The sequence below is a fragment of the Henckelia pumila genome, chromosome 4 (genome assembly GCF_033568475.1).
Source record: "Henckelia pumila isolate YLH828 chromosome 4, ASM3356847v2, whole genome shotgun sequence".
In the NCBI taxonomy this organism is placed as follows: Eukaryota; Viridiplantae; Streptophyta; class Magnoliopsida; order Lamiales; family Gesneriaceae; genus Henckelia; species Henckelia pumila.
Genome location: NC_133123.1, coordinates 89,543,259 through 89,552,718, shown reverse-complemented (window position 1 = coordinate 89,552,718; position 9,460 = coordinate 89,543,259). Strand labels below are relative to the sequence as shown.

Here is a 9,460-nt window from a genome sequence, read left to right as displayed (position 1 = left end):
GATTCTTAGTGTATTAATCATCTGTTCGAGGGTTGGGCTTTAGCGAGGTGTTCCTAAGATTGTAGTTGAGCCATGCTTGGGTCAGGGTCTTCGATATCAGTAGGCTGACGACGGAAGCAGGTAAAATTCTGGACTCTTAGTAGCTATTAGGAGTAGATATTAGTCTAGTTAAGTCTTTTAGATAATTATTAGTGTTATGGTGTTGTCTTGACTTTTAGGCGTGGATTTTAGACAGTTGTTCTACTAGACTAGTGAGTTATGGTACGTAAGTACTGACTGAGATAGCCAGTGTGTATGCTTGTTTATGTGTTGCATTAATATCTGCATGAGATGCATGATATTACTGTTCGTGGTTTATATTGAGCATTAACATATCACGTTGAGTCTGTATATTCTTTCAAAAGATAGCCTATTGTTTCTAGAGCCGCTCAACCCTAGGGTTTCTTTGTACGATCGGGTACCGTGTTTCACCCAATGTATCGACAGAGCAGCGTGTGCGGTTTTACCCAGGACTGTTATAGTCCAAGATCAGGTTTTAGTATGTGTGGCACCCATTGTATCTTGGAGCAGCGTGCGCATACTAGTGGTGCTAGTGTTTTGAACATGATGTTCCAGATCTTGATCCCAGTTAGGGCTAGGATACCGAACCAAAATACCGACTTTTTGGGATACCGTACCAAAATATTTTCGATATATATACATTTTTTTGGTATATTGAAATTCTTTTCGGTATCTATACAGTATTAGTATGGATTTTTTCCATATCAAAATTTTGGAATTTTTATATTGGTATCGGTATGAATTTTTTTCATACCAATATTTTTTATATGGTATACCGAAAACCCACCCCTAATCCCAGTGTACCAGAGCATTCATTATTTCATGTTGCATGCATTATATTGACTTGTGTACTCGTACATTGAGTTTTGGGCGCATCCCTGTTTTTATCTCGGACATCCCATTCAATGGGACATCCCATTCTCGGACATGATTTATTCAATTGGGTTGTATTGATTACATTCTAGTGCTCTCCGATTGAATTCTTCAGGGTTGTTAGATGGTTTATGTTTTCCAAATTTTTTTAATTATCGCTGTTTAAGTTTTAAATTGCATGCGTAAGATTTGTTTAGTAGGCGATTTTGGAACAGGTCGCTACATATTTGGTGTGATTTTCCACTCAACCATTGTGATATTTATAGGAAACTTAGATCAGCTGAATGCATGGTCATGATTTTAAGGACATTGCAACCCATTTTAATATCATTATCAGTCATGGATGGGCTATTACAAACCTTGATAAATGGCTCTTCAATTTCAGAATTGAATGGGGATGAAATTCTTGGTCAAAGAAGGGGTTACATTGAGCTTAATTAAGCTGAATAATCCCTCCACAATTTCGAATTTGTGGCTTTGTTTTGGTTGCATGAATTTCGAATTTTTTCTAAGGAGCTGGTTGAATCTTGATCAATCATTTATTTAATCTCTCCTTCAGATTTTCGAAAATTTGCAAGGAAACAAAAAACTTGTGTAGGGCTTTTTGTGCAGGCATGGAAATCTTGGGTCTTCACAGTATTAAATATTTTTTGCAATTTTTAAAAATCGTTGAAAATTTTTGCAACGGTTTTTTATAAACCATAGAAATACGTTTCTATTGTTTTTTGTAACTCGTTAAAATATTTTGCTACAGTTTTTAAAAATGGTACACTACAAGAAATTTGGTAATAGACTACACCAGAAGGACTACAGTTTTTAATAAAATCGTAGTATTTTTACAATTAACTACGGTTTTTACAGAAACCGTAGTTAATGGGCGTTTTTTTAAAATATATGTCTATAGTTTTGTAAAAACCATTGTTGTTTGTGTTCTACAACATCGGTTTTGAAAAACCGTAGTCTATGAGCGTTTTTTTTTATAAATAGTCTACGGTTATTTTGTACCGTAGTCTATGAGCGTGTTTTTTTAATAAATAGACTACGATTTTTTTATCGTAGTCTATGAGCGCGTTTTTTTAATAAATAGACTACGGTTTTTTTGTACCGTAGTCTATAAGCATTTTTTTTAAAATAAATAAACTACATGTTTTTAGTACCGTAGTCTATGAAAGTTTTTTTTGGTAAATAACCGTAGTCTATCAAATATACAATAGATACATAGATACATACATAGATACAACGTAAAGAATCGTTTTTCTCTACTTCTCAAATCCCTTTCCCACGATCGATCCATTTCTCCCTAGCCCTAGCCGCCGCTTCAAGACGTCGATTCGCCGCCCTAGACGCCGGAAAACTGCCGATTGAAGCTAGACAAAGGTAAGATCTCGTTCTTTACTTCGCTCTCTATCGCAGATTTAGGAACACTTTCATGGATGCGTATCGAGCGGACGATGACGGCGGTATGGGACAAGCAAGGCGATCGCTGCTAGAATTTCTGTGAAAGTCACCTTTGACTATCTTTTTGACTTGTCTTTGGATTATTATTACGGCCGATGGATTCTATTCTATTGTACCAGTATGGAACATGTCTGAGTTCACTACAGGGTGGAATTATCACCGAGAAATTCATTTGTCAATGATGGAGTACTGTTTTGATTGGCCGAAAAGGTCCACTTATTTGTGTTGATTTGTTTTTTTTTTTCGAAATCAATGAGTTCAAATGTGAATTGCATGACATTAAGTGTTTTGTGAATTGAGAAGCGGGAGTGTGGGCTGAAGTGGCCGATTGAGATGTGGAATCACAATGTCTCAGGTGGTCACCTACTTCGATTAGTTTTGTGCGTGTGTTTCAGATTAGTACCAAGACAAACTTTTGTAGATATAAGCTTACACAAGAGATTAATGATTGATGTGACCTAATTTCTGATGGAGTAAGAGTAATATTTTTTGACCTGTGCTGCTTGTAAACAAGTGCTATTCTGGTTAATTGAATTAAATTCTAGATAATAGCATGTGTTGCCAATTACTTTCAGTGCTGCCTCATCATGAAATTTTTGCTATGGCTGTAAAAATGGATGGTCTGAGCAAGTAATAGGGAAATCGTTGGAGCATATGATAGCAAATCATTGTTGTTTCCAATAAGAATGTGATGTGTTATTATTCATCAACCTCAAAATTACAATTGGACAATTCCTGTTTGACATCCTTGTGATCAAATGTACCAGAACTTTGCATCTTGATGCTTATTTTTTTATGATTTCAGAGCGCAAGGTATGCCCATGAAAAGGAAGCTTAGGGAATTTCTGGTAACCGAGGATGCTCTTATTCCAGTTGGTACAACTATTGGTGTGCGCCATTTTGTTCGACTATCTACGAACAGTTCTTGAACCAGGTACTGTGCTATGGATTTAGGGAGATGTGTCTTGTGAGTTTTCATTTTTTCAAAAGCATGATTGTTGTTTTGACATGTTTTAAGTTACTGTAGTGAAGGATCGGGTGAATTCGCTGCGGTCAAATGGAGTCCCATCCATTGGATTCCATGAAAAGTCGTACGATCTTTCCTCAATTTCCTGTAGCATATGCAAAATTGTATTTGAATTTTAATTAGTTGCTGAGATAGAAAACACTTCTAGCACGTCTTGGGAAAGTTGCTATGTTGTCCAGTGGAAAGGGCATCCTAGTGTTCCTTATGGTTTAGTTGCACGTCTTCTCTCTGGTTTTGGCGGTTGGCCCTGTGGTGGCAGCGTACAGGACCAGCTGCCGGGAGATGAGAAAGCTTCTGCTTTACAAAATTGATATCGAGGCTGTGAGTCCTTTTTCTCACCTAATCCTTTGCAATTTCACTTTGGAAAATAAATCAATAATTAATTAGTAATTGTTCTTTTATCTCATAATTATAAATTCTTTGATATAATATATATAACATTAGGTTTTTTGCTCTGCCATGAGTGAGTTATCTGTTTCTTGCCACAATGTTTTGTCTCGAGCACAAAGTTTTTTGAACTTAATTATATATCAATGCTTGTGCAGTTGAGGAGTATTGCTTCAAAGCTGACTGGTTCAGATGAACAAGTAAGTTTTATATGATATTTGGGTTGGAATGTAAATATGTAATGGAAAAAATGATGAGATTGATATTTGAAATCTCCTTGACTGTCGTAGGGGAAGGCTCAGGGGTGCATTACTGGCATATTTTCCTTAGCTGGAATTGTTGCGCCACTTGCTTTCACTCCTTTAACAGGTATGCTGATTCCATAACCCTTAGCTTAATTGCTGTGTTTAAAATAAATTAGTCGTTGAGTCGGAATCGCTGTGTTTATGGTGGCGATCACATCTTAAATACATTTATTTACATATATCCATTTATTCACATCTTAACACATGTGTATGATACTACTAACGTGACAAGATATAATTTATTAGATTTAAAATTATGTAAGTATATACCATTAGAGTAGTTTGAACTTTGAACTCAACTAATTTGACGTCAATAAATTTTAAAAACTTTAATTTGAATAAAGTCATAAGCATCAGATATCTGATTGTTTACTTTGAAATATTTACGATCAAATTCGAGGCAATTTCTATTAATTAGTCTTATGGTCAAAATTCAATTAAAAATTGAATATCTAGAATAATTAAAAAGTCAACTAAAACTCTAAGAGTTGACGAATACACTACACGTGTCTTGATTGTAGGTGCTTGCATGGTTCGAGACTTGCCTACAAAGAGGGACATAAACCACAAGTCCCCATCGATCATCACTCTTAATTGCTCTTTGACTCTTTCTTTCTTCTTTCCTTTTTAAAAAATAAAAATAAAAATAAAAATTCAAATATATAAATTTATATGTTTTTCAAAATTCAAACTTTATCAATTTTTTCAAAAATAAAAATAAAAATAAAAATTGATAACTTCAAATCATAAATTGATCTTGAGATTTCACAGTTTATTGAGATGCTACTTTTAGAGTATTATTATCCTAATCGTATATCCATTTATTCACATCTTAACACATGTGTATGATACTACTAACGTGACAAGATATAATTTATTAGATTTAAAATTATGTAAGTATATACCATTAGAGTAGTTTGAACTTTGAACTCAACTAATTTCACGTCAGCACAGTACCTGGTATTATTCTGTGCTGTCTTGAATACTCTATATCTTTTATTGTGTGCATGTAATATAACATAGTTATCATTTTTTTATTTAATAAATTTGTTAATTTTTGGGCCAAATTGTACTATTCCTAAATCCTATTGAAGTTCTGCTTGCTCTACTTGGTTTGATACGGAAACTCTCTTATCATTGGAATCTTGTGTTGAATTGGGTTATTCCTATTGAAGCCATAGTCACCCTACTTTATCTGATATTGAAAATTGCATAAGGCAGTTTCTGGTTCAGGGAAAGCTTATTTAACTGAAATCTATTGTTGTGATCTAGATTTATAGGGAGATTTGAGAAACGTATGGAGTGGAGTACTCAGAAGTTGAGATATATAGGCGTGCTTATGGTCAGCCTTGGGGTAAATCTCGCCAGGTCTCATTCTATCTTCTCTGTAAATTGTAATGAAGTTTCAATATTTAAGTTTATTTTTCATTTTGATCTATTCATATTTGTTTTATGTTTGTTTGTTATTATATTTAATAATTCACAGTATGGAGATGCAAATTAAAGGAAAAGAAACACGTGTCTTGACCAATCATGGGAAAGCCTATTCAACAGCAAGGGAGCTAGGCTTCGAGCTAGTTTTAACAGAGCAAAAAAGATTAGGAATTTAGGACCATTTTTTAATCTATTTTTTAGTGTGTATGAAATTAGGATTCAAATTTTCAATTTTGAGTAACTGACAATACTGAAAAATTTTATATTAAATTTTATTTTCAAATTTTGAGGAATTTATAATACTGAAAATTGTATTTTTTTTTTGTTTTATACATAAAAAAAAACAAGGGTGAAAAACCGTTGTGAAAGGGGTCTTTAAAACAGTTGTTAAAGGCTATGTAGTTAAAAGTGTGATAGAAAAGACTACGGTTAAAAACCGTAGTCTTTAACGACAAAAGACTACGGTTTTTTACCATAGTCTATAACAACAAAAGACTACGGTTTTTTGTTGTTAAAGACTACGGTTTTTGTTGTTAAAGACTACGGTTTTTAATCGTAGTCTATGACCGCACTTTTAACTACATGGCTATTAACTACGGTTTTAAACCCTCAATTAACTACGTTTTTTCACTGTAGTTTTTCAGCATTTTTGTTGTAGTGGTAGCAACAATTTTGCAACGATTTTAATAAACCCTGGAAAATTTCTGCAAGGGTACAAACTGTTGCAATAAATGCGACGATTTGAGAAAAACCGTTGCAATTAATATAGTGCGAAGACCCAAGTTAGGAAAACTTTACTACTTGTGTCTTGGAAATTAAACACATTACTGCTCATTTGTGTAATGTCAATAAAAACGTATATTTTCGTACAATTATAAATATTAAATTTCACCCAAATTATCATCGCATAAAACAAAAAATTCCCAATTATTCTGATTTTATGCGGTAATTAAGTAATTCCTACCCCAATAAAATCCACAATATTGCTTAAAATTGAACTTCATGACTAGCAGATCTCGTATTTTCAAATTTCAGAGCACGCTTGCCCCTGAAAATACATACGGGAAACATTGTGGTGTACCCAAGATTTGAAAACAATGTGTTGTGTCTACGTACTCAAGATTTGAAAATACCAAGAGTTGGTATATCTACCTTATTTTTCATGATATTTTTTTAGTGTTGTGGTGATTTCACATATGCAAATTAACTCTAACTTTATTACACAAGGGTGGGATTAATTGCGGGAAAAACTGTAATGTTAGTCCAATAAGTTGGTCCGATTTTTGTTTTAGTCATAGACTTTTCAAAGTTTGGTCTTAATCCAGTGAGTTAGTTTTTTTTTTTTTTTTGAGTTTTGGTCTTTTTTCTCATTTGAAGTCACTAAATCAATCGAGTATTACTTATTTGATACTGATACACTCCTACATGACTCATTTGGCAAAATTAACCATATGTTACACAAATTAAATCAATTACGCGAAAATAAAAGGAAAAAATAAAGAAAAACAAGATCACTATTCACAAATCAGGGGAAAACTTGTTGTTAATTTTGTTATATTTTTATTATGTATATTTTAATATGTGTCATATAAGCTTAATTCTAATCACACGAGTCTTATAAATACTATTCAATTGATTTAGTGACTTTCGATGAAAAAACACCAAAACTCAAAAAAAATTCCAAATTAAGAAACTAAGACCAATTAATTTGAAAATTATTAAACTAAAACAAAAAACAGATTAATTTTACAGTACTAAAACTGCAAATTTTCCTTTACTTGTCGGATAGAAAAATGATATTTGAGTTGAGACGAACGCAGAACATGACTCCACAACAGAATTCCCTTTCCGTGTAGAAAATCTCCTTGAACAAGCACAAGCTGAGTGCTTGTCCCTCCATTTACACGCCTACCTAACAAATTTATAACTCGAAGAAAATCATATTAAACACAATTCAAAACCCATCTTTCAAATGGCAGTATCTTCAACAAACAATACTTCTCATTGTGATCATCTTGCTATAAAAAATAATCATATATGGACAGGGGTGTGCTTTATCTTGGTTGTGGCCTTATTATATCACATATTCGGGAAGAAAAAAGTGATGTATTTGCTGGATTACACTTGCTACAAGCCCCCCTACTCTTGTCGTACACCGATGTCATTATATGCGGAGTATATCGAGCAGGACGACCAGTTTGATGATGATAGTGTGGCATTCCAGATCAAGGTTCTAGAAAAATCAGGCTTCAGCGACGAAACGTCTATCGCTCCATCCTTGTTCCGGGTTCCCATCACCAAGTCCCTTTCGTTCAACAAAGATGAGGCGAAAACGGTGATCTTTTCTCTTGTAAGGGAACTCTTGGACAAATGCAGCATACGTCCGAAAGCAATAGACATTTTGATAGTAAATTCCAGCACGTTTTCCGCAACCCCATCACTCACAGCAATGGTCGTAAACAAGTTCAAAATGAGAAGCAATATCATAAGCTTCAACCTTTCTGGAATGGGATGCAGTGCTGGAATCATATCTATAGGTCTTGCAAGAGATCTTTTAAGGGTTCACAGGAACTCATTGGCCCTCATTCTCAGCACAGAGTTCATGAGCATGAATTGGTACACCGGCACGAATCGTTCCATGCTGCTTTCCAATTGCTTGTTCAGAATGGGGGGTGCCGCTATATTAATGTCTAGCAGATGCCAAGACAGAAAGAAAGCAAAATATACGTTGCAACACCTAGTCCGTACAAGTATAGCTAGAGATGATATATCTTATGCATGTATCCATCAACAAGAAGACGAAGCCAATAAAACCGGAATATCTATTTCCAGGAACATATTAAGCGTGGCAGGAGAAGCAATGAAGGCAAACATGGCCATGTTGGGGCCTAAGGTATTGCCGTTTTCGCAACAACTTCATTATGTTATGTTTCTGTTTCTGCAAAAGATGAAGGTTTTGGACAAGAGTCGGCTTTATGTGCCGGATTTCAGACAAGCTTTCGAGCATTTCTGCATACATACTGGGGGGAAAGCTGTGATTCTGGCGATTGAGAAGAGGCTGAAGCTGAAGACCGAAGACGTCGAGGCTTCCAAGATGACTCTGTACAGATTCGGTAACACTTCTTCTTCGTCGATTTGGTATGAACTAAGCTATATGGAAGCTAAAGGGAGGATAAGGAAGGGGGAGAGGGTGTGGCAGCTTGCATTTGGGAGTGGATTCAAGTGTAACAGTGCGGTGTGGAAATGTGTTCGCAGTGATATTGGGAGAGATGAAAGCAATGCATGGAGTGACAGAATCCATATGTATCCGGTGGATGTGCCTGATATCAGAAAAATGTAGGATAGTTTTTTTTTTTTTTTTTTTTTTTTTTTTTTTTTTGTGTGTGTCAAAATCTTTCCTTTTTAAGTGCATGCATGGGGTTTTTTCACAGTTTACTTTAAAAATAAAAATAAAATTTGAATTTAAGGTAAAAATGGATAGGTTATTTTTCTACCGTAACACGCCGTGTGTATAGGCATGAAAAAATCCTAATCACGCTAAAAAAAATGGCGTGTCTTCATTTTTTATTTTTTTTTAAAAAACCAAGTCACGCCACTCAAAGTGGTGTGACTTGATTGATTTATTAATGTTAAAAAAAAATAATATTAGTCACTCAAATTGTTAATCACGCCGACATAATAATAACTAGCATATTTGTACACCCATTGTGTGTGTGACGAAAATTTTGATTTTTTTTATTAAAATTAATTTTTTTAAAAAAAATTAATAAATTTATGGGAACAAAAAATGAATATTTCTTGGATTAAATATTAGTCATAAGTCTAGCTACGAGGAATAGTTAAAAGACCATGAATTAATATTGTTTTAGTTTATTTCCCACCATTTTTTTTAATAATTTGAAATTCAAATTAAAGT

At 34.2% G+C, this 9,460-nt stretch overlaps 1 protein-coding gene and 1 long non-coding RNA gene across 8 annotated transcripts; both read left to right on the top strand.

Annotated features, from left to right (window-relative positions):
• Positions 1-2,156: 2,156 nt before the first annotated feature.
• On the top strand, positions 2,157-5,860 carry LOC140864195 (uncharacterized). Of its 7 annotated transcripts, none has more exons than XR_012144151.1 (8): positions 2,157-2,746; positions 3,197-3,325; positions 3,419-3,482; positions 3,567-3,739; positions 3,964-4,005; positions 4,096-4,174; positions 5,383-5,478; positions 5,597-5,860. It is a non-coding gene; the product is annotated as an uncharacterized lncRNA (long non-coding RNA). The 7 variants fall into 7 exon arrangements; XR_012144152.1 differs by having other exon boundaries at positions 2,163-2,310; positions 2,511-2,601; positions 3,419-3,739; XR_012144149.1 differs by having other exon boundaries at positions 2,163-2,310; positions 2,511-2,746; positions 3,419-3,739.
• A 1,638-nt stretch (positions 5,861-7,498) lies between these two features.
• On the top strand, positions 7,499-8,967 carry LOC140867098 (probable 3-ketoacyl-CoA synthase 21). Its single transcript, XM_073272178.1, has one exon. The coding sequence runs from the start codon at positions 7,517-7,519 to the stop codon at positions 8,882-8,884; it is 1,368 nt and encodes a 455-aa protein (XP_073128279.1). The 5' UTR covers positions 7,499-7,516; the 3' UTR covers positions 8,885-8,967.
• The last annotated feature ends 493 nt before the right edge of the window (positions 8,968-9,460 follow it).